We start from the raw sequence: 25,329 nt of genomic DNA on the forward strand, positions 1-25,329 counted from the left end.
ATGCCAGAAATGCTTCCTCTCATATTGGCACCATTATCATAGCCTTGTCCTCTAATATTCATTACGGACAATCCCATTCATTTTAGTTCATCAAGGAGAGCTTGAAGAAGTCCAAAACGTGTCGTGTCCTCTACTTCTAAAAATTTGGTAAACAGTTCCTTAACTAAAAAGAAAAGGAGTCCTTGTGGCACTTTAGAGACTAGCAAATTTATATGAGCATAAGCTTTCGTGAGCTACAGCTCACTTCATCGGAGGCATTAACTGTAATCTGTGCTGAATCACTAATGTGACAAATCTCACTAGTAGACAAATCTCACTACTAACGACATCTGTTCTTGATGACTTATGTCCAGAATGTAATCTAGAATTACGGCAAAATATTTTGCCAAAGTAACCAATGAAACAATTTTGTCTTTCACTTTATCACTCATTAGCATGATCAGTTCATTTTGAATTCTTGGTCCCAAATAGTGGTCATGTATTTCATTTTCAGTTACTCTTTGGAGATGTTTCAGAGTAACAGCCGTGTTAGTCTGTATTTGCAAAAAGAAAGGAGTACTTGTGGCACCTTAGAGACTAACCAATTTATTTGAGCATAAGCTTTCGTGAGCTACAGCTCACTTGTTCACTCATCACTGTGTCAAATTTTCGCAGCAGTTGTACAAGGCCCCCAAAATTATCATTTTGGGGCTGGAATAATTTCTCAATGCTTCCTCTAAAAGTAAGATTGATTGTTGATAGATATTCAACAATAGATAATAGACGTGCAAGAGCATGACACCAATGCTACTTCTCGGACTCCAGCAATCTTTGATTTAGGGCATCAAGAGTTGTCTGATTTTTTAACCTTACACTCAGATCACACCATTTGTGCATACTTTCAATGTGATGTTGTGCATTTTCATGTTGCAGTAAAGTGTGACTAAGATTTTTCCAATCATTAATACCCATGGTTGCGATCTTAAAATAGCAACTATTGAAAATCTTTCATGGGAAACAAAATGCAGCATCCTTGCATTTAGAGCACACAAGCCACCATCTGTTGACAATTTCACCATTAGAAAGTCTTTTGTAGTAATTGTTTTCTGTGAATTTCCTACCTCTAATGTCTTTAGGATATTCAAGACCTTTTATTCTCACAGGGCCTTTCTCAAGTATAATGGCATGTAATTCGTTGTTTAAAGATTGCGGCCATGCACCAATGTCATCTATATCCCATGCTAATACAGTTGTAATTTCTTGTTTTGTGTCTTCATCTGTTTCAAATGATTGTTTTGTGGGTTGTTGCATTTCTTGAGCTTCGTCTGCATAAAAATTTTCTTTGGCAGTTACCTGATGATCTCGATCAACTTCGTTGTTTTCATGACGTACAAACTTAAGTATAGAACCCTTCTGTGCTTGTACAGCTAATCCTATTTCATCTTTCCGTTTTCTTTTTTATGACCCCGAAAGTTGTTTTCGATACGACATAATTTTTTAAAAGAAATAACTGTTTAAATTATTGTCAGATTATCAGAAATATTATTTAAAATAACTAATATAGGATAGCCGTGAGCCTGTGACCTTGACACCTCACAAGGTGCTCCACCCTGACTGAGACACGGTAGAGTGGAAACCCATGTCATTTTTACAAAGCCACTTTTTAGTTTTAAATGTACAGTGGGCGTCAGTCTGAATGTTAGTTACAACTCTCTATCCACCTTATACTGTAACTAGATCAATGGCATTATCCAGTTTAATAAGCTGGGTTTCCAAGCAGTGAGAAAATATAACCCTAGTTTTATTCCTAGGTAAAGCACAAAGTGACCAAAATGAAGTCAGCACAGAACCATTGCGTCTAGGTGAAGGCAGCACAGAAATGCTACAGGAGTCCCCTATTGTGCCTTGTCTTTGTTTGGAAAGACGTTTGCAATAGCAGCAGACTTGGGGCCCGGCCAGAAATACGTGATCCATCCCCGCCTCTACAGTTCCATCGAAACCGGACATTTTCCCAGCTCTAGCACGATCTGCTGCATGGGTTCTTCACAAGGACGTGTCCCTGGCCTTTTAAACTCACATTAACCATGTATTTACTTTATGAAAGTTGGACAAAACATTGTGAAAATGTAAGACATTGGCTGCCCAATCTCTGGGCTGGCAAAAGCTATCCTGACTCACTGGGAAAAAAATCAAGAGAATCTTGGTACAACATACGGTCACTCTATACGCTAGTCAGGAGATGAGCATATTACAAAAAGAAAAGGAGGACTTGTGGCACCTTCGAGACTAACCAATTTATTTGAGCATAAGCTTTCGTGAGCTACAGCTCACTTCATTGGATGCATAAAGTGGAAAGTACAGTGAGGAGATTTGTCCTCACTGTATTTTCCACTGAATGCATCCTCAAATAAATTGGTTAGTCTCTAAGGTTCCACAAGTCCTCCTTTTCTTTTTGCGAATACAGACTAACACGGCTGCTACTCTGAAACCGAGCATATTACAGTTGTTGGAGGGCTCTATTTAGCAGAAACAGGGCTATAGGAAAGCCAGTTAGCATTGTTTGTTTCTCTGATGAAAACTGGCCCACTCCCTGCCCCAAACCAAACTTGTCACAAATGATTGTCAACAACTTAATTTTCTGTTTTTGGCTAAGATATTGATTTTAAAAAAATATTGAAATTGGGTTCAGGATTGTTAGCAAGCATTTTTGGCAAAGTTGTTAAATGACAATCTAAATGGCAACACAGTACTGCTTTCATGCTTGGCTCCAACAGCTGCAGTAGAGGAGGAGATAGGTGGAAAGCTGCAGGACCCCAAAATCCACCTCTTGGGGTGCAGAGTGGCCACGGCAGCAGCAAGCCCTCAGGTCCGATCACGTGCCATTCGGCACCACCGCCAGCCCAACGGACCATGGTGAAGTTAGCCCAGCTTCTGATCTCAGGGACGGGGCACCCATGGAGCCATAGCAGCTCATCCTGCCCTGCGCAGCTCCCCCCGGATGAGCTGGATCGCTGCCAGCCTGGGGGAGAGACATGCTCCCCAGCTAGGGTGACCAGATGCCCTGATTTTATAGGGCCAGTCCTGATATTTGGGGTTCTGTCTTATATAGGCACCAATTACCCCCCACCTAGGGTGACCAGACAGCAAGTGTGAGAAATCAGGACGGGGGCGGGGGGGGGGGGGGTAATAGGAGCCTATATAAGAAAAAGACCCCAAAATTGGGATTGTCCCTATAAAAGTGGGACATCTGGTCACCCTATCCCAACCCCCTGTCCTGATTGTTCACACATGCTATCTGGTCGCCCTCTCCCCAGCCCAGCCAGCTGTGTGTGACCATGTTCCAGTCCAGCCCCTGTTGGGTGGGCTGGCTGCTGAGAAAGTGAGTCATTTTCAGTTTCACTTCCTCCGCACGCAGCCAGCCAGCTCCCCCGAGAAGCTTTACCCAACGAAGCCCTGCCAGAGGGGAGAGGGGGGAGAGAGGGGTGCTCCTTGGGGAGGAGAATGCACATTGGGGGGGCAACAAAGGATACTGCTGGAGCCACCCAGCCTGCCTCACCTCACGCCGGGGGAGAGAGTCACACTCACAGGTGAGTTCCTTCCCCCACCCCTTCCCAGAGACCCCAGCAGCCCGTCCCTTCCCTCAGACTGTGATGCAGGCAGCACGTTCGGCTCTCTCCAGGACCCAACCCTGCTCTTCCATGCTCCACTCTGTCTGTCTGTCCCAGCTCCCGGCCGAGCGGTGCCCCAGACATACAGGTGCCCTACGCAGCTGCCTGTGGCTAAGGATGGCCGTGATTGAAGGATCCTCAGGTTAGCCTGATAAAGCAAAACATAACTTTAAGTTCATGTCGGCAAAGTCATCTGCCCAGCTTTTCCAAAGACTCCTCAATTGCATCTCTGTTTCTTTCTCCCTGGGCAGTAGCAAACTTAAAGCACAGCCTGCTTATAGCCCAGTCCCTCTGTCCCAAGTTGCAGTCCTGCTGTGTTCCCATGGTCTGTTTCCCTTGGCTCACAGTCATTACAGTGTCCAGTCTGTCTGTCTTCCATTGTTTCTCCAGGGCACTCTTGTCCTGTGTGGACAATTCCTGACAGAGTACCCATGCCGAACGAGACGGACCTACCTTTCTCCAATAGCCATTACTTCCCCTGTCGCACGGAAGGAATTAACTTCTTCACACTCAGTGGGTAACAAAGCAAAATGTGAGGGGAAGCTGAGTCATACATATTTTTTAAGAAAGAAAGAATGAAAGAAAGAGGGCATAAATGGTCAAAGCAAAGGGCTAGGATAATGGATCACAAAATCATAAAATATAGGACTGGAAAGGACCTCAAGAGGTGATCAAGTCCATCCCCCTGCCCTGAGACAGGATCAAACATAAGTATACCATTCATGACAGGTGTTTATCTAATGTGTTGTTAAAAACCTCCAATGAGGGGGATTCCACAACCTCTCTTGGTAACCTATTCCAGAACTTACCTATTCTGATAGTTAGAAACTGTCCCCTAATATCCAATCTAAATTTCCTTTGCTGCAGATCAAGCCAATCACTTCTTCTCTGACCATCAGTGAACATGGAAAACAATTGATCTCCACCCTCTTTGTAACAGCCCTCTCCATATTTGAAGACTGTTCTCAGGTCCCCCCCTTCAGTCTTTTGTCAACACTAAACTTGCCCAATTCCTTCAACCTTTCCTGAAAGGTCATGACTGAGGATAAGGAGGTAGTTTTTTACTTCTGAATGTAGATGAGCAGAGCAAGGTTGCATTTGTCAAGGCCAGAGAAAAGGATTTTGCAGTAACTGAGGCTACGTCTACACTTGAAACTTCAAAGTGTGAGTGTGGTCATGCGCAAAAGCTGGGAAAGAACTCTCCAGAGCTCCTGGTAATCAATCTCCATGAAGGGAATAGCTCCAAGCGCTCGGAGCATGTCCACAGTAGTGCTTTAATGTGCTCAAATTTGCTGCAAGTTAGAGCGCTATAAAATGTAAGTGTAGACAAGCCCTTAGAAAGGAGATGATGAGAGCCCAGGGAAGAGTTTTAGCTCTGTGGCTGCATAGGAAAGGCTGTTGTCAAGCTGTCTGGAGTGGCTCGCAGATGTGGTGTTACAAACCAGTGCACAAACCCCAAACAGGTTGTCTGCGGGGGGACATGATAGAGGCAGCAGGTTTAAAAAAAACAAAAGGAAGTATTTCTTCACACAATGCACAGTCAACCTATGGAACTCCTCGCCAGAGGGTGGTGTGAAGGCCAAAACTATAACAGGGATCAAAAAAGAACTAGAGAAGTTCATGGAGGTTAGGTCCATCAATGGCTATTAGCCAGGATGAGCAGGGATGGTGCCCCTAGCCTCTGTTTGCCAGAGACTGGGAGAGAGTGACAGGGAATGGATCACTTGATGATTACTTGTTCTGTTCAATCCCTCTTAAGTACCTGGCACTGGTCACTGTCGGAAGACAGGACACTGGGCTAGATAGGACCTTTTGGTCTGACCCAGTATGGCCGTTCTTATCTTCTTATGTTCTATAATTAGATGTCACCAACTGGCTATCAAGTGTGTACTCCTCAAGCACTGTGATATATGGTCCTTTACACTAAAAATCACAACAATACTCTTGTGATGTTATCTGATTAGAATATGACCATATAGACCATTATTGCAACCACTGTTATATATTTGCAACAAATCTTGTACAAAATGTGGCATGTAAGATGTCTATGGAAAGGTTATGATTTGCTGATTATGACTATGCTATCTGCATGCATGCATCATTTTTGTATTTTAAGTTATAAGTATTGGCTCTATACCTGGATTTCAAATGTTTGCTTCTCTGGTAACAGAATATCAGGGTTGGAAGGGACCTCAGGAGGTCATCTAGTCCAACCCCCTGCTCAAAGCTGGACCAATCCCCAATTTTTGCCCCAGATCCCTAAGTGGCCCCCTCAAGGATTGAGCTCACAACCTTGGGTTTGACAGGCCAATACTCAAACCACCGAGCTATCCCTCCGTGCTCTGACAAGGTAGTTAGCCAGCACATCTTGGAGGGACTATTCAGTTGAGTGGCCCATCTAAAGAACATTTAACTGACAATGAATCATGGGAGATGTCTATTACACTTAATGAAATTTCCTGCTCTGACTAGGCAAAATGCATGGACATGGGACTTGTCCATGTGACTCTAATCACCATCTTGTTACTGTACTTTTCCACAGTAAGAACAGTGGGTTCTCTCCACATGGCAGAATCATAGAATATCAGGGTTGGAAGGGACCTCAGGAGGTCATCTAGTCCAACCCCCTGCTCAAAGCAGGACCAATCCCCAATTTTTGCCCCAGATCCCTAAATGGCCCCCTCAAGGATTGAACTCACAACCCTGGGTTTAGCAGGCCAATGCTCAAACCACTGAGCTATCCCTCCCCCCATAAGATATAAAAGGCCTTGGAAAGTCCTCTATTTTGTCTCTATCCTGCTCCAGCCTCTTTTCTGCTCTAGCTTCTGGACTATGGACTTATATGAACGGGAGCATTCTAACCAATGGACTGAGGACCTTCCAATGATTGGGATGCAATCAGAGATTTATCAAGTCAGCAGTTTATTCCATCACTGCTACAAGCCTGAACCAAGAACTTTGTAATTATTGTATGTGTTTGATTCCTTTATAGAATTTTAACTCTCACTTTTCTTTTTCTTTCTTTCTTTCTTTTTTCTTTCTTTCTTTCTATGAATAAACCTTTAGATTTTAGATATTAAAGGATTGGCATCAGTGTGATTTTTGGGTAAGATCGGAGTTATATATTGACCTGGGTGTGTGGCTGGTCCTTTGGAATCAGAAGAACCTTTTATTTAAAGAGATTGGTTTTAAAGACCCACTCATCTCTAAGTCTAGTGTTTTTGGTGGTAATACAAGGACTGGAATGCCTAAGAAAACTGCTTTTATGACTTCTTGTTAGGCAGTGTGGTGAAACAGAAGTTTACTTTTGTTGCTGGTTTTATATATCCTATTGGGGGTTAGCCACCAGTCTTGGTGTGTATCTGCCCTATTTCTCAGCAGTTCGTCCTGAGTTTGGCATTCTCAGTTGTGGCCCACTGAGGCACGGTTACAATTCTGGTTACTCCCAGTCCCAAAGGACCAGTCACTTCCCCTCTGTCGATTGTACCTTAGACCTCTCACCAATGAGAATGATTGTAGCCAATCCTATATTAAACTAACTAAAGATGTATTAACTGATAAATAACTGGAAATAAGAAAGCTCTTTATAAGGTTAACGCAAGTAAATGTAACACACACAAATGAGTTACACAGTCTTAGTTTTCAAAAGTTAATAGATGCTGCTGAAGTATCCAAGCTCTGTATCTCATTTAGGGCTAACCCAAGCTAAGCAGTTTAGGGACCCCTTGCTTAAGTTTAGAAATCTTGCCCTCTCCAAGTTGCATAGTGATTTTTATTCCTTTCCCCCTGAGTTCATACTGTGATGGGACTGAGGGTATGTGAATGTCCCCTCTTCATTTGGTGGGGAGGGGACAAGGAGCAATCAACAAAGTCTTTTCTTTGCTGATGTTCCACCATGGTTTGCCTCATGTCTCTAGGCCTTCCTTGTTGGGCAGGCGACGACATCTCTTGTGGTAAACCAGTATTTCATACTTGGTAATGCTGCTTTCCTGACTGTGTGTGTTTCCAATTTCATAACAAACACTTTTATAGTTACAAAGCAAACACTTAGCTATCACCTTATAGCATGGGATACAGAGATAATAAGTGAGATTAATGCATGCAGCAACTCACAAGGATTTCATGAAGTCTAAAAACTAAATGCATCTTTATAAATCTAACACCTATTTTAACAATGCTAACACACAGGTGAGCCCGACTGGTTTCCATCTATGCATTTGACAGTGTTCAGTGAGGCCTAGGGGCCTTGGCATGAGCTGACACCTGGTCTGCCAGCATCACAGCTGTAGCTTAGAGAAGTTTTGTAGAAAGAAAATGCAAGATGGACATATAGCCTGGATGGGAGGACCTAGAGAGATCTGTGTCAAAGAAGTAGCCCAACTCACGGGCCTGAGTGATGCTGTCTGCAGTGATAGAGAAAGAAGATGGGGGGAGGGGGTGGTTTGGGGGAAATATTAAGAGCTGTTTTAGACAGTTTAGCTATTAAGCTTGAGTTGAAGGATAGACATCCATGAGGAGATGTCAGAGAGCCAAGCTGAGATTTCAGTTTGGACAGGAGGCAGGTCTGGAGCGGAGACATAGACCTGTGAGTCATGAGCATAGACCTGGTAGTTCAATTTGTGTTTGCAGATGAGATTGTGCAGAGGAAGAAGAGAGGGGGACCAAGGTCAGAGTCCTGTGGAACCCAAATGGAAACTTGGAGTGAGGAGGAGGAGAACTCTTCACACAACGCACGAATAGAGTGATTAGAGGAGGAAGAGAATATGTCCCATGGACCTCTTGATGCCAGCTGACCCAGGCCAGAAGGATGCCTAATGTTTCACAGGAATCCAGGTACATAACATATTACCTCACCAAAGGTTGGCATGTAAGGTCTCTTCTGAGACCAGTAGTCCACCGGTTCTCATAGTCATTGGGAAATGTATGTAAAGAGGACATTTAAGTAGTTATGTATCTATACTGGAAATTATGTTCATAAGGTCTCATACAGGTTCCTTTCAAGCAGCAGGTAACAGACCTTTCTCTTTCTGTCTGGCCACGTGCGTACTGGGCACTGTACATCGCACAACGGGGGCCTGTTTGTACACGCCACCAAACGCTACTTGAAGAGATTATGAAATCTTCAAGAGAGGAAAATTTACAGGGAAAAATAAAGAGCAGGACCATGTTATGAGTGAAGACAATAGCATGTTGGGGGACATTTGGGGGTGCAGAGATACACCCTGCATCTTCAGCCGCGGAGGTAAACTGACAATGTGACCTGTCCCATGAATGGAAGATCACAATCAACCCTATAAACTGCTGGAAGGCCTTCACAGAAGCATTGGTCTATGACATATGCAAGGATCTAGTTATGTAAGCCTCGGTTCTAGGATGACTGTTTTGATTTTACTTGATGTGTAACCATTTGTTTCCCATACTTCTGATTGCTATTACTTGAATTGATACATTGTTAAATAAACTTTTTTACTTATGTTCCCTACAAACACATCTGAGTGGTGTGTGTTAAGCCGAGCAGCGATTGAAGGTGGAACTGGTAAACTGGGGTGCGCTGCTTCTTTGGGGGCAGTGAATCTGTGAATGTCCAGTGGAACGGGGGCTGGATGCTCCAGGGAGACTCTTGGGGGGCTCAGAGGTTGGAGTGTGTTGACCGCTGGCCTGTTGAGAGAAAACAAGTCCTGTCCTGGCTAAGAGGGGGCCTGTGTTGCCTGTGGCTGGTGGAGTCACGCAGCTGACACTCCCACTGAAGGTGAGGTCCCTCACCACTCTGGGTACCCCTCAGGCAACACCATGGAAGAGAACCAGGAGAGGACAATATTTCAAGAAGAGGAGCCTGGTCGGGGCATCACAAGGGCCTGACAGGCCGAGGAGGATGAAGGTGGGGTACTGAGTGTTGGCTTGAGACAGGTCATTAAAGACTTTAGTGGCAGTGAATCTCTGCCTCCCTGAAACCTTCCCTTCCCGCTCCCACAAGACCCTCCCTGCTCCCTAGAGGAACAGCTCTCCCATCCCTTCCCTTCCCGCCCCTCCTCCCACTACCCCAATGTTTCCCAGTTCCACATAATCCGGCTCTTCCACCCAATCCTCCCCCACCTACAGCAACAGTGCTGGGCCCTCCACACTCTTTTCCCCGTTCCCGCTCTCCCACTCCCTCTGCCTACCCCAATACCTCTCCTCAGGAACTTCTGTCCTTGACTCCCTCCCTCATCTTCCATCGACTGTATCCAGCCCTCCCTGATTCCCTCTAGTCCTAATCCTCCACGCTGCCCTCCCCCTTCTCCCACTGCTCTCAGCCCTCTGGAGTGCCGTGTCAAGAACCAGGGCATGAGCAGGGCTGTCCAGTGGTTAGAGCCATAAGTGGTCAGGCCCTAGGGATGATGCCAAAGTTGGTAACCAGAGGCTAGAACCAGGCACCAGACAGCAGGATGAGGAGGCAGGGCCCAGGAATAAGATGTGGTCTGTCTCAGCAACTGGTCACAGATCTGCCTTGTTGCACAGGTGATAGCCCGGTACGATCCCCAGGCTTAAATAGTAGGTTTGGGTCAAATCAGAGGTCATGGGAGGGGCTGCTGGTCATCTCTAGTGTGGGCAGCGCTTCCTGCAGTGATTGGGAATGGACCACAGGGGATGGATCACTTGGTGATTCCCTGTTCTGTTCATTCCCTCTGGAGCACCTGGCATTGGCCACTGTCGGAAGACAGGACACTGGGCTAGATGGACCTTTGGTTTGACCCTATAGGACGGTTCTTTTGTTCATGTCTCCCAGGATGTGCATTGACAGGGGCTCTGCCAAGGCTATCTGGTGCTGGCACAGGAGTGCCACCCCCTGGGACTCCGCAGACCCACATTTGTATTCCAGTAATTTTCACGCATCACCTTTTCCCAAGGATTTCTGAATAGCACTCGTACTGTCTCCTATCAGATGGGGCCCCCGACTGTCACACCCTCCATGCCATTGGGAAGTTATTACAGCCGAGCACCATCTCTACCATCGTTAAGATTCAGCATTACTTTCTGTTTAAAGAGCAACTATTGTAATTACTCTAAAATCCACGTTTGCTCGGAATCTCTTGAAATTTGCTGCTCATCATAGGGGTGAAGAGCAGATCTAGTGGTCCAAATATGGGGTGATTTTATTTGATGGAGAGGTTCCTGAGATGCAGCCCTCCCTAATAGCAGCTTTTGACACAATCACCTGGGTCTTATAACTATTTTTTCACACAGCTGGGACTGAAACAGAGGTCCTAATTGTCCCCCGTCTGATCTCAGTCACTTGGCATTTCTCAGCTACTGCAGGGCTGCCACTGCCTCTTTGGGGAAGCAACACTGAAAAAGTTAACTGCAGAGTTTGGAATTTCAGACTGGCATGAGCAAAAGTGAGGAGCCAAAAGAGATTGAAATGCACATGATGTGCACATGAAATGCAGCCAGACTAAGGCTCCTGGTAACAGCCAGAGGGTTTCCAGCAATCTCCTTTCACAGTAATTGTTTGGCACAAGAGAACATGCTGTGGCCGTTGGAGTTGAGCGACACCCATGCATTTCAGTTTGATCCCTACCACTGATACGTTTGTACATAATGTATTGTGCATTTTTCTTACATTCAGCAGGAGTTCTTCTTGGAAGTTTTGCCCTCTGATACCAAAATTTCTGGGTTCAGAGCAATATTTTAAAGTGCTCTAAAATCCCTGTGCAGACCCGGACCTGGTGTGCTCTTAAATGCTTTGCCAGGATAGCTCTGCTGGTTCGAGGTGTGAAAAATCACTCCCCCTTACTGACATAGTTACGCTAGCAAAAACTCTAGTGTAGACAGAGTTAGAGTAGCAAAAAGTCTATTAAAAACTCAAGAAAATTAAATGCCCATGAACTACACTAATGCAGAGCTAATGTTGCCCAGGGCTGACTCATGTCCTACCAGCATCTGGTCCATGGCTAAACTTATATTTCTGAAAACTCGGAAATGAAGAATTAAAGTATACTCCACCCATACAATGCACCCAGAACTCTGCCCCCTCCTGAACCCTGGAGCGGGCAATAGCTACTGGTAACAATTCAATAAGGGTGGTCCAAGGGTTAACAAACTACTCCAGGAAGTGGAGGATTCTCCATCTCTTGAAGTCTTCAGGTCAAGACTGGATGCCTTTGTGGAAGATGATTTAGTCAAACACAAGGTATTCAACTCAATACAGCAGTAACTGGATGAAATTCTGTGGCCTGTGTTATACGGGAGATGAGACTAGATGACCTAATAGTCCCTCCTGGCCTGAATCTATAATACATACAAGGAAGGGCTAAGAGAACTTGCAATTGTTTGTGTTCCACAGATGGGAATCCCAGCATTTCTCTGCATGCCCTCCAGCTGCGTGCACTGGGTCAGCTGTAGCTGTAATTGGATGATGGAGGGATTAGTTGGAGCAGCTGGGCAGAGCTGTGGTATGCAAAGAGGGGCGTGTGAAACTTGAGGGACCATTTCCGTGCTGAGTGTTTTGGATTGTGTCAGTGACATTGCACAAGGGTACATGCTTATCATGGGGATTGTCAGCAGTCTGGAGGCGTACATGCTAGTGAACTGCAGGGCTCAGTGAGGGGTAAGTGAAGGCAATGCCTCAGAAGGAACCGTCAGGGTGAGTGTAAAGGGGTGGTAACCTTTTGCAATTCTGAGATGGTCTGTGTGGATAAGACTCAGTGTTTGAGTGTCAGCCAGGTGTAGGTAGCTTCTGTTTGCTATGCCAGAGCTAAACCCAGATTTTACCTTATGAAAGAGAAGATATTAGACTTTGTGCCAAACTGCTCCTGTGCTTGGTTCCCGAAGTGTTCCGTAGCAGGGGAGGGCAGAGGGCTAGTGCGTGTGTCACTGGCATGTCGGGGTGTTGCTGAAACAGGGCAGAGTTAAGGTTGCATTGTGGGGGTGACGTGAAACTGATCTCTTCAGTTCCCCTTCCAAGAACCGAGGGGACAGGAATCCTTACCCAGCGAGGTCACATTCTCATAGTTCTCCTGCATCACGTCTCTGCAGAGGGCTCTCTGAGCAGGGTCCAGCAGAGCCCACTCTTCCCTGGTGAAATACACAGCCACCACCTCGAAGGTCACCAGCCCCTGAAAGAGGAAGAGTCCAACACTCAGTACCTGCTGCCCCACTCACAGCCCCACTATTGGTGGGGGAGAGGAGATAATCAACTGGAACCTCTGGGAGGCTCACAATTAGCAGAGTCCTATCCCCACACTGCTGAGAGCAGCCAGGAGGCATCAGGGTGAGGGGACAAAGATCCCAGCAGATCCATCACACACCTACTAGCCACAGACTGATACAGGGACAGCCCCTTGGTGGGAATCCCAGCCCCTTCCCCATTGCTAGCAGCTGGATGTGATGGGATGAGTCATCTCCCTTAAGCTCCTCTGGTGGGTGCCCCCTTTCATACGTCATAACAGCCTCTGACTGGTAGGTCCATGCTCCAGCACTGGGAGTGTGGAAAGTTTTCACAAACCAGTCCAGAGGATTTGTTTCGTGTTAGATGCATTATGGAATTTCTATCCCCAAACCTTGTGAAATGTTGGGCAGTCTCCTGGATAAACCGTACTGAATTAAGTTGCACCCTTGCAAATTAAAGTTTAATATCTTTGGGGTTTATTATAGTAAAAATACAATTGTTTATGTGTTTTGTAAGATGGCGAGTAACTTTTCTAGAAAAGTTTCAGAGTAGCAGCTGTGTTAGTCTGTATTCGCAAAAAGAAAAGGAGGACTTGTGGCACCCAAATAAATTTGTTAGTCTCTAAGGTGCCACAAGTCCTCCTTTTCTTTTTTCTAGAATGTAATCCTTGGGGAAATTTTAGGAACTTCAAAGGACTTTTTGAAAGCATGTAAACTGTTAGGCCTGGTCTACACTAAAAAGTGAGGTCGACCCCGTTACGTCTCTTGAGGCTATGAAAAATCCACACCCTTGCGCGACAGTTAAGCTGACCCCAACCCCCAGTGTAGACTGTGTGAGATCAGTGAAAGAAATCTTCCCTCAATCTAGCTACTGCCTCTCAGGGAGTTGGATTACCACCACCACCGACGTGAAAATCCCTCCTATCAGGACAGGTACCTTACTAGCGTCTGCAGTGAAGTGCTACAGAGGTTCCCCTGTAGCATTTTGGATGTGGACAAGCCCCAGCTTGAGGGGTTTCCCAGGAAATACTGGAGGCGATGGTCACAAATGACCCACTACTAAATGACAGGTTTCAGAGTAACAGCCGTGTTAGTCTGTATTCGCAAAAAGAAAAGGAGGACTTGTGGCACCTTAGAGACTAACCAATTTATTGGAGCATGAGCTTTCGTGAGCTACAGCTCACTTCATCGGATGCATACTGTGGAAATCGCAAAAGACATTATATACACAGACACCATGAAACAATACCTCCTCCCACCCCACTCTCCTGCTGGTAATAGCTTATCTAAAGTGATCATCAAGTTGGGCCATTTCCAGCACAAATCCAGGTTTTCTCACCCTCCGCCCTCCCACAAACAAACTCACTCTCTTGCTGGTAATAGCCCATCCAAAGTGACCACTCTCCCCACACTGGAGAGTGGTCTGTTTGGATGAGCTATTACCAGCAGGAGAGTGAGTTTGTGTGAGTATGGGGGTGGGGGAGTGAGAAAACCTGGATTTGTGCTGGAAATGGCCCACCTTGATTTTCATGCAGGTTGTAAGGAGAGTGGTCACTTTGGATAGGCTATTACCAGCAGGAGAGTGAGTTTGTGTGTGTGGTTTTTGTTGGGGGGGTGAGGGGGTGAGAGAACCTGGATTTCTGCAGGAAATGGCCCACCTTGATTATCATACGCATTGTGAAGAGAGTGGTCACTTTGGATGGGCTATTACCAGCAAGAGAGTGAGTTTGTTTGTGGGAGGGCGGAGGGTGAGAAAACCTGGATTTGTGCTGGAAATGGCCCACATTGATTATCATACGCATTGTGAAGACAGTGGTCATAAGGTGGGTAGAAAGCTGGCTAGATTGTCGGGCTCAACGGGTAGTGATCAATGGCTCCATGTCTAGTTGGCAGCCGGTGTCAAGTGGAGTGCCCCAGGGGTCGGTCCTGGGGCCGGTTTTGTTCAATATCTTCATAAATGATCTGGAGGATGGTGTGGATTGCACTCTCAGCAAATTTGTGGATGATACTAAACTGGGAGGAGTGGTAGATACGCTGGAGGGGAGGGATAGGATACAGAAGGACCTAGACAAATTGGAGGATTGGGCCAAAAGAAATCTGATGAGGTTCAATAAGGATAAGTGCAGGGTCCTGCACTTAGGACGGAAGAACCCAATGCACCGCTACAGACTAGGGACCGAATGGCTAGGCAGCAGTTCTGCGGAAAAGGACCTAGGGGTGACAGTGGACGAGAAGCTGGATATGAGTCAGCAGTGTGCCCTTGTTGCCAAGAAGGCCAATGGCATTTTGGGATGTATAAGTAGGGGCATAGCGAGCAGATCGAGGGACGTGATCGTTCCCCTCTATTCGACACTGGTGAGGCCTCATCTGGAGTACTGTGTCCAGTTTTGGGCCCCACACTACAAGAAGGATGTGGATAAATTGGAAAGAGTCCAGCGAAGGGCAACAAAAATGATTAGGGGTCTAGAGCACATGACTTATGAGGAGAGGCTGAGGGAACTGGGATTGTTTAGTCTGCAGAAGAGAAGAATGAGGGGGGATTTGATAGCTGCTTTCAACTACCTGAAAGGGGGTTCCAAAGAGGATGGCTCTAGACTGTTCTCAATGGTAGCAGATGACAGAACGAGGAGTAATGGTCTCAAGTTGCAATGGGGGAGGTTTAGATTGGATATTAGGAAAAACTTTTTCACTAAGAGGGTGGTGAAACACTGGAATGCGTTACCTAGGGAGGTGGTAGAATCTCCTTCCTTAGAGGTTTTTAAGGTCAGGCTTGACAAAGCCCTGGCTGGGATGATTTAACTGGGACTTGGTCCTGCTTTGAGCAGGGGGTTGGACTAGATGACCTTCTGGGGTCCCTTCCAACCCTGATATTCTATGATTCTATGATTCTATGGTCACTTTGGATGGGCTATTACCAGCAAGAGAGTGAGTTTGTTTGTGGGAGGGCGGAGGGTGAGAAAACCTGGATTTGTGCTGGAAATGGCCCAACTTGATGATCACTTTAGATAAGCTATTACCAGCAGGAGAGTGGGGTGGGAGGAGGTATTGTTTCATGGTGTCTGTGTATATAATGTCTTTTGCGATTTCCACAGTATGCATCCGATGAAGTGAGCTGTAGCTCACGAAAGTTCATGCTCCAATAAATTGGTTAGTCTCTAAGGTGCCACAAGTCCTCCTTTTCTTTTTGCCACTACTAAATGCATCCTTTTGAAGAGGTGCCTTGGGCAGAAACCCATTGTCTCACTGATTACCTCTTCATGGTCTCTTTAAAGGCCCAAACTGGATAAACAAGTGTCTCACAGATTCATGAATGTTCTTGTTTTCAGTATGAACTTGAAAACCCATGTGCGAGATCTGAAGGACTGTCACAGCCCATGTTGGAGCTGACGTATTCTCTAAGACGCTTATTATTAGCCGCGTGCAGATTCTTTTAGTGTGTTTCTTACGATTTCTCTGTAATGCTTTCAACCTGAAGAATAAATATGCTTGCTTAGAAACTGACCATTCAAAATTAATCTCTGAAGAGAAAGCAAGTGTAACCCACACACCTCCAGGGTGTGGTGGTGTCTCATCTACTGGCACCGAGACCACTTAGAGAGACAGTTAAATGAGTCTGCTCACAGGCAGCTGGCTTTTAGCTCATGCCGTAGAGGCTCAAGCACTAAGCTCCAGAGGTCCCTAGTTCGACCCCGCCCAGCGAAGAGTGGGGAGGAGAGTCTCTCCTGTTTACGAGCAAGCAGCTGGATCTCACCCTCACGCAGCTGCCAGTCACAGAGGCAGGCGCACTCGGCTTCAGCCAGCAGAGGAAACAAGGCCTGCTACAAGGGGGAGAGTGCAGAGAAAGACAGGGAGGCAGACAGGCCTGGGATAACAAGGTGATGAAAGCCCTGCACCAGGCTGCCTCTAAGAAAACAGCCAGGACGCTACAAGCCCAAAAATTCCTGGACCAGAGAGGAAATACAGGGGCAGTTGCCCTGAAGTGTGATAGGTCTGTTTCTAGAATCTAGGTCCCATGTTAAACACATCCCAGTAGATTTGTCACACCTTGTCCCCCTCCCTTTCTCTACCCTGGGTATTTCCTGCCCCCTCCCACCTCCCGAGCATCCTCCGCAGAAGCTATAACCTCCTATGGATTTATTCCCCCGCTCCCTCCAGCAGAAACCCATCAGCAATTCCCTGATAATTTCTACCTGAACTGGCTCCGCTGTTCCCACCAAACATGTCCATGATTCTGTGCTGAGAAACCACTTGGTTGCTTTGTTACAGCGCAGACCTGGCCTCTCCCACCAAGACATTTTAAACCCCTGCCCAGTAACAAAATCTCTGAACAAAATGCTACAAAAGAGCAGACCCAAAGGAGTCACTTTGGGGGATTCCCCCTGATGTCCCCAGGGCAGAATGTCCCGCTCCCCCTTCCCCCAAGCAGGGGGAAGGGGGAGCCAGGAACTGGCTTTTCCTCAGCTTGTCCATGGAAAAGTGATTCTGCCCAGGGATGCTGCAATAAGTGTGTCTGGGCAGGTTAGAGATCTGGGAAACTCCTTCCCTACTTATCCCTCACACTGCCCCTTTCAATCTCTCTGTCCTCCTTCCCCGGTCCCCTCTCCCTCTCCTTCCTGTTGAGACGGTCCCATTTCCAGGTCGTTTGCTCTCCCATGACTGGTACGCTCCTGCAATTGCTAATGGGAGGGGAGATTCTGTCTGTGCAGAGTCACTTTCATTCCCCTCTGCAGCACTTTCCCTAAGGTCTGTCTCAATTACCTGGAGTCTCTGGCTCAGGCGTTGACATTGGCAGCGTGTAGGGGTGTCTTAGGGGGCTAGCAACAGCTGGAGAAAGTCCTCACCTCAGCTGGGAACACAGGAAGCTGTAATGAAGGCATGACAAAGTGGGATTTTTTTGTAATATTTGCGTGAACCAAATGTGTGCCTCAGTTTCCCTTATGTCTTGCACTGCTACTTACTTGGGTGGAAAGGATGAAGTTTCCTTTTGGGGCAGACTAAGAGTAATAAGCGTCTGGGTGGAATGAAGAGTCATTAAGGAACTGGTTGAAACTGACCCAAGCCAACAAGGCGGGGCAAAGAGACAATGCAAGCTCATGGATTTCCTCACCTCACAGCTGGAAAGATGAGCAAAGACCCCAGCTTGAGAACAGCAGATTGAGAGGTGGGGGGTGACTCTGTGACAGAAGGTCACTCTCCATTCCCAAACAGATCCTGCTGGGGGAGAAGCAGCTGCTCAGCCCGGGTCTGGTATAACAATGAAAGCACCTCCTCAAAGGGCCAGATGTGGATCTCATTCACTCCCATGCTAATCTGGAGTCACTCCTGGTCCTTCTGTGCAGTGATTCTGGATCAACACTGGTCTCAGTGAGACAAGAAACCTGGCTCAGGAGGGAGGAGACCCAAATCCCTTTAAACAGATGGAGGTGGGGGTTAACCCCTCCTTCCCCTTTCCCTCCATCCCTCTTGATCCCCCGGGATAAGGACTCGGGTTTCCCTCCAAAGTTCATGGAGTTTGTCATGCAGGAGAGAAGCAAAATCTGTGGTGATTTCATATCAGTATTTGATAACTTTCTAGCCATTTATCACCACCCTCTGCTGGCCATTCACACAGGCAGAGGGAGCCCTGGGGGATGCTTCTTTAACAGAATAGAGGGCATGGAAGGACAACACATTTTAGACATTTCCATGCCCTGGTCACTGACACATAATGGCCACCATGGCTCCACCCCAGAGACGGCTGCACCTTGGTACTGGGGGAAGCAACCCCTGATGGAGAGCATTTGTCATGGGGTTTGGGGATCCTTCTGGTGAAAATGGTGAGGGGTTAACACAGTAGCAAGGAGATTCTCAGCCCCTCTGGGCACCGCCTGGGGCAGCAAGGAGCCAGTCACATGCAGAGCAGCCCCCGGAGGGGAATGAACCCCTTGTCCTGTGCCATCTGGGGACAGAGGCGGACTGGGGTTTGTGGGGCCCTGGACTAGAACAAGTAGGGGCCCCTCCTCACCCCTTCCACCTGCAATCCTCCCTGCCCCCCTACCCCAGCTCTCCTGCTGGGGAAATGGGGTTGGGATGCCCATTTTTACAGGGGAGGGGGGCCTAATTGTCCATGGCCCCTGGGCACAGGCCCCATTGGACCAGTGGCTAAACCGCCACTGTCTGGGGAAAAGGAAAGGGTCCAGTCAACTGTCCTGTTAGCAAGTGGGAGCCACAGGTCTCTGGTTTTGATGTGTATTAAACATGGGGAAGCCTCTTTCATCAGCAAACATTTTAAAGGAAATGGGAAATCAGATGATTCTCCCATAAAGGGAAAGTTGATCATTGCAGAATTTAACCCCCTGCAGCCTCAAGTAAGGAGAAAGATTCAGGGCTACACGTTCCCTCCAAAAAAGCAGAAGTTGACACAATTAAAGAAGGAGAACCCCCGCAAATGCAAACGAATCAAACACGGATAATTACACCGAAAAATGAACAACCTGCGATCTGAGATGGATGTTCTGTAATGCAAGAGAGAAGGATGGAAATCTGAGGGATTTTGGATCCATTTTCACAAATTAGAAAGGAAAATGGAAACATGTGGGGGTTTCTATATCAGTAGTCTATAAACGAGAAAGAGGTAAAATCTGCGTGAATTTCATATCAATATTTGATAAATAGAGAGGAAAAGGGCAACATTTGCAAGGATTGTATATCACTGTCCAAGAATCTGAGAAAAGGGGAATAGCTGAGGAAATTGTAGCTGTGAAATAGTGTGAGAGCCAGGGAAAATTTTCAGGGCATATGAAATTAGTAATAGGTAGAGAAAAAGTGGGACAAAATTTTAAGGATTTTATAGGGCTGTCAATTAATCACAATTAACTCAAAACAAATTAGCTGGATTTAAAAAATTAATTGCGATTAATCGCAGTTGTAAGCGCACTGTTAAACAATAACAGAATACCAGTTTAAATTTGTTATAAATATTTGTGGATTTTTTTCTACATTTTCAAATATATTGATTTCAGTTACAAAGTGGACAATGCTCACTTTACGTTATTATTTTGATTGCAAATATTTGCACTGTAATAAAGATAAACAAAAGAAATAGTATTTTTCAATTCACCTCCTACAAGTACTCTCCTGCAATCTATTTGTGATGAAAGTGCAGCTTACAAATGTAGAATGTTTTGTGTTATGTAACTGCACTCAAAAATAAAACAATGTAAAACTTTAGAGCCTCCAAGTCCACTCAGTCTACTTCTTGTTCAGCCAATCGCTAAGACATTTTACATTATTTTTTACATTTATGAGGTCCTACCTGTAATTCCCCACCCTGCAATGCACTTTCACCAGAAAGAAATTTCACTGCAGTACCTGTATGAGACGAGTTGAAAAATACTATTTATTTTGCTTCTTTATTACGGTACAAATATTTGTAATAAAAACAATAATATAAAGTGAGCCCTGTGCGCTTTGTAGTCTGTGTAGTAATTGAAACCAATAGTTTTGAAAATATAAAAAACAGCCAAAAATATTTAAACAAAGGGTATTCTATTATTGTGAACAGCGTGACTAAAACAGTGATTAATCGTTATTTTTCAATTGTGCAATTAATCACAATTTTTTTTTAAAATCATTCAACCGCCCTAGTATTTTATATCAGTCTTTGGGAATTGGGGAGAAAATGGGTCAAAACTTAAATATTTGATTATATGAGAGGGAAAACACCAAGATCTGGGGGATTCTAGTCATTAGCTAGAGGGGAAAATTGGTAAGGTTTGAAGGGATCACATAGGCATGGTTAATAAACTACCATCACCTGACCACCTCCCACCGTTCAGCAGGGCAACCTTTTTACAGCTGCTTTAAGCTGGGAAGGAGCCAGCAGGGGATGGACAGGTAATTGGCAAGTAATAGCTGGGGAGGGACTTGCTTGGGGCAGTTGTGGGTGGAGGCGGCGGCAGCTGGGCCTGGCTAATAATTGGGGAGAAAAGGAGGAAGAACTGGAGAGACTTTTATGGACGTTTGAGAGGAGAGGGTCCTGTTCTTCCCCCTGCAGGGATGCTCTGCCTGCACAGAGGTCGTTCAGTCTCCAGCCTGTCACACTGTCTTTCCCCTCCCTGACACCTCCACCTCCAGACACACAAAGGGGAACCCCCCACTGGGGCCCGATTTCTTTCCCCACATTTTTCCTCTCTGGGGCAGATCCTGGCCGGAGCTTGGAGGCAGCCTGAGGGTGGGAGTTTCCTTTGCAGCTAAGATCCCTCCCCGCAAATTCATTAGCACCAAGGGAGCAGATCTGCAGAAGCTGTGAGAGCTCAGGATCCTTCCGTGCCCAGAGTCACTTTCCTGCCCGTGCCCAGTTCTCTCAATTACCCCCAGGGTCTCTCTCAATTACCTGGAGTCTCCGGCTCAGGCTTGGTGTCTGCAGAGCCCAGGGCTGCCCTATGGGCTGGCTCCAGCTGGAGAAACTTCCCCCCACTTCAGCTGGAGACACAAGAAGCTTGAATGCTGGTCTCTCCCCAGCTGGGGAATCAACAGCTGCTCCTGCTGGGAGCAGCGGCTTGTAACAATACCTGGTCTCGGTCCTTTGTTCTCCCCAGTTCCTCCTCGCTCCTCCCAGCTGCTCCAGCCCCTTCCTGTGTGTGTCCTGCAAACACTAACCCTCGCTGCAGCAGCGATCACTGGGGCAAGGCAGGGCCTTCTCCGGCCGCAGCCAGCCCCCCTCTCTGCTCACCACCCATGTGTCTGTATTTACAGACACACACGCTCTGGCACCTGGCTAGCACTTTCAGAAGTGTCCCTAAACAATTGTCCCTGCACTGGTTGCCGAGCCATTCTCAAGCCAATCTGAGCGTGCGTGTGGATCTTAGCAGCAGTTTGGAAATGGGGATGTTAATTAGGAATCTCTGCCCAGTCTTAGCGCTGGTGTCGTCCCTGCTGCTCCCTCACTCATGCAAAATCTTCAGTGACTTTTCGAAAAGGGAAGGAAAACTGGCTCACCGACTGCTATGAGTTTTTTCTTTACAATGGGACGTAGAAAGAAAGCAACTCAAGACATGGTTCTACTGAGATTTGAACTCAGATCATTGGATTCAAAGTCCAAAGTGCTGCCCATTACACCACAGAACCAGGAATAATGGGAAAAATGTATCAGTGTCCTAATCTGAAGGTGCACAGTTTGGCCCTCAGAGAGGGCAGGGTTTGTTCTGATCATGAATATAAAAACGTAAGAATGGCCAAACTGGGTCACACTAAAGGTCCATCTAGCCTGGTATCCTGTCTTCTGACAATGGCCAATGCCAGGTGCCCCAGAGGGAGTGAACAGAACCGTGATCATCAAGAGATCCATCCCCTGTCGCCCATTCCCAGCTTCTGGCAAACAGAGGCTAGGGACAGCATCCCCGCCCATCCTGGCTAATAGCCATTGATAGACCTGTCCTCCATGAATTTATCATGTTCTTTTTTGAACCCTGTTATAGTCTTGGCCTTCACAACGTCCTCTGGCAAGGAGTCCCACAGGTTGACCGTGTGTTGTGTGAAGAAACACTTCCCTTGGTTTGAATTAAAAAGATGTTTTGTCAAAACATGTTTTGAACACAACAATGACTAAGAAGTGCCCTTCCCCTCACCAGTCCCCAGCTTTTCTCTAACAAATATATCGAGAGAGGTTTTTGAAATGAAGGTTAACAGTTAATCAGCACATTATAATTAAGGTTGGGAGTTTGTCACAGAGGTCAAAGTTTGGATTTGGGTGTGGGAGGGGGCAGGGGCAGGGAACAGAGTGAGGCAGGCTCTGGGTGGCTCTTACCTTGAGGGCTCCCTGAAGGGGGTGACATTCCCCTTGCTCAGCTGCTAGGCAGAGGAGTGGCCAGGCAGCTGTGCACCCTGCCTCCACCCAGAGCGCTGACTTTGCAGCTCCCATTGGCCGGGAACTGCGGCCAATGGGAGCTGCGGGAGCGGTGCCTGCAGGCAGAGGCAGCGTGCAGAGCTGCCTGGCCATGCGTCCGCCTAGCAGCTGAGCGAGGGGATGTTGCCCCTTCTGGGGAGCCCCCCAGGTAAGCAGCACCCAGAGCCTGCCTCACCCTGTTCCATGCCCCAACTCCCTGTCCCCTCCCCCACCCAATCTTTGCTGCTGCTGGGGGAGTGGGGGAGGTGTGGAGCCAGGTAGGAAGCCTGCTGGCCCCACCAACCCTCCATTCCCCGGCACCAGCGGGGGTCCCAGGCCATGTGCCATCCACCCCCAAGCAGCCGGGCCACTCTCCCCCAGCATCCACAGGGCCCCCGGGAAGCCCCCCCCCTCCAAGTTTTATTCTTTGGTATTTTTAGTAAAAGTCATGGACAGGTCAGGGGCCCTGAATTTTTTTTTTTACTGCCCATGACCTGTCCCTGATGTTTACTAAAAATACCCACGATGAAAATGTAGCCTTAATTATAATTAAAGGAAAGCAAATGACCTGGGGTTCTAAACTTCAGTATTTTTGTCCCCAGCGCTGTCATTTTTGTTACACCCTCCGTTTCTATTCCTCTTTCTTTCCCCTTCTCTGATAATGAGCAACCATAAGAGAAGAAGAGGTTAAAACCTGTGCTAGGGGGCGGCTAGGTTTGGATGACAAATTTAAAACCATCACAGCACCCTCCAGTGTGAACTGACATGATCAGATTCCGACCTTCCATTGACACTTCACCAATAACCGTTTCCCTGAAGTACGTTGCTGATTATTTCAATGGCTCCGACACGGATACCTGCTGCCCCATCCGGCTGGTTCATTGCGCTGTTTGGAACCTGCCCCTAAAATCACCCCCTTCCTGGGCGCAAGATTCAAAACTGCCCAAGGAAACCCCATTGGGTTTCAAGTGCGACACGGGCACGGAGGCGAGGGGACAGCACAGGGGTCTCTGAGCTCCTCCTTTGTCACAGGGAGTGGGTCTCGTGGGCTAGAGCAGGGGGGCTGAGTCAGGATTCCTGGGTTTTAGTTCTCTGGGAGAAGAGTGGGGTTTAGCGCTCAGCACAGGGAGAAGGGGAGCCAAAGACAAAACACCTCCCTTTTCAGCATCAATGCACATTCAATAATCACATGGCTTCTCAATCCTTAGGTTCTGGCGCCATGGTGTGGCTATTTCATGTCACTTCTTATTGTTAAAAGTTTTGGGTACTTTGCACAGAAACGTTATTTCCTTGGGAGAGTTCGAGGAGTGGAAGCTGCATTGATTTAATTTAAAAAAAAAAAAGAAAAAGAAAAAAAGAAAGATTAAAATATTTCCCAGACAGCTCGGTTCCAACCTTCCTCCCTCGCTGCTGCCAGTGAAGTTTAGTTCTGCCCCACAGTGAATGTAGGGGTGACCCTGATCACCTGGACTAGAAAAATTCAGACACAATTCTAAGCTTCTTCGTTTTCAGTTTAAGCCCATTTTAACTGAAAAATTCCTGGGTTCTACAAAAAGCGTGGTTCATTTTTTTCTGATTTTCACCCTGCTTTTGTATAATTTAATTATGTAAAAAATAACTTGTTTTATTAGGGAAATACAATACATTGTGTGAAATAGATGTATTACGATAATACATGAGTCTGTGTGTATATGCAAAGCCGCCTGTTGAAGAAAGGCTCTGAATAAGTCTAGAACAGGGCCACATCTGGGTGGGGAAATTGTATGCAGGGCCATGAATGTAGGGCTGGGGAAGGGGGTTGGGGTGCGGGGTGTGGGAGGGAGTGCAGTGTGCAGGAAGGGGCTCAGAGCAAGGGGTCGGAGTGCAGGAGGGGTGCGGCAGGAGGCTCAGGGTGGGGGTTGGGTTGTAGGAGGGGGTGCAGAGTGTAGGAAGGGGCTCAGGGCAGGGGGTTCAAGTGCAGGAGGGGGTGCAGAGTGTGGGAAAGTGCTCAGGGCAGAGGGTTGGGGTGCAGGAGGGGGTTCAGGGCAGGGCATTGGGGTGCAGGGAGGGGTGCAGAGTGTGGGAGGGGGCGCAGGGCAGGGGGTTGAGGTGCAGGGAGGGGTGCAGGAGGGGGCTCAGGGCAGGGGGTTGGGATGCGGAGTGCAGGAGGGTTCAGGGTGCGGGCTCCGGCCTGGTGCTACCTACTTGGAACTGCTCCGGGATGGCAGCGATGCGCAGCAGGGCTAAGGCAGGCTCCCTGCCTGCCCTGGCCCCGCGCCACTCCTGGAAATGGCCGGCACTACGTCCCTGTGGCCCCTTGGGGAAGGGGAGAAGAGGGTTCGCGCACTGCCCTCACCTGCAGGTACCTTCCCCAAAGCTCCCATTGGCCGCGGTTCCCCATTCCCAGCCAATGGGAGCTGCGGGGGCGGGGGAGGGGCGGTGCCTGCAGGCAACAGCAGCTTGCGGCACCCTCTGCTCCCCCATCCCCCAGGGGCTGCAGGGACGTGGTGCTCTTGCCTGCAGGCACCGTCCCCCGCTTCCAGGAGCGGTGCAGGGCCAGGACAGGCAGGGAGCCTGCCTTAGCCCTGTGGCACCACTGGGCTGACAATCCTGCAGGCTGGATCCAAAGCCCTGATGGGCCGGATTCGGCCGGCGGGCTGTAGTTTGCCCACCCCGATCTAGAAGATACAC

At 47.5% G+C, this 25,329-nt stretch overlaps 3 protein-coding genes and 1 non-coding gene across 12 annotated transcripts in view; 2 read left to right on the forward strand and 2 right to left on the reverse strand.

Moving 5' to 3' along the window:
• LOC102934153 (zinc finger protein 135) overlaps positions 1-25,329 on the forward strand; it is a 190,519-nt gene that overhangs the window by 129,190 nt on the left and 36,000 nt on the right. The window lies entirely within an intron of this gene.
• LOC102943236 (zinc finger protein 883) overlaps positions 1-25,329 on the forward strand; it is a 2,438,435-nt gene that overhangs the window by 44,526 nt on the left and 2,368,580 nt on the right. The window lies entirely within an intron of this gene.
• LOC114020163 (zinc finger protein 501) overlaps positions 1-25,329 on the reverse strand; it is a 1,907,800-nt gene that overhangs the window by 10,527 nt on the left and 1,871,944 nt on the right. For 4 of the 9 annotated variants that reach the window (XM_043537383.1, XM_043537376.1, XM_043537365.1 and 1 more), the window contains one exon: positions 12,616-12,742. In XM_043537383.1, the coding sequence (XP_043393318.1) occupies positions 12,616-12,742 (127 nt within the window). The other 5 variants (XM_043537382.1, XM_043537379.1, XM_043537378.1 and 2 more) reach the window with 4 other exon arrangements.
• On the reverse strand, positions 21,831-21,902 carry TRNAQ-UUG. Its single transcript has one exon. It is a non-coding gene; the product is annotated as a tRNA-Gln (tRNA).

The sequence above is a fragment of the Chelonia mydas genome, chromosome 28 (assembly GCF_015237465.2).
Source record: "Chelonia mydas isolate rCheMyd1 chromosome 28, rCheMyd1.pri.v2, whole genome shotgun sequence".
Lineage (NCBI taxonomy): Eukaryota > Metazoa > Chordata > Testudines > Cheloniidae > Chelonia > Chelonia mydas.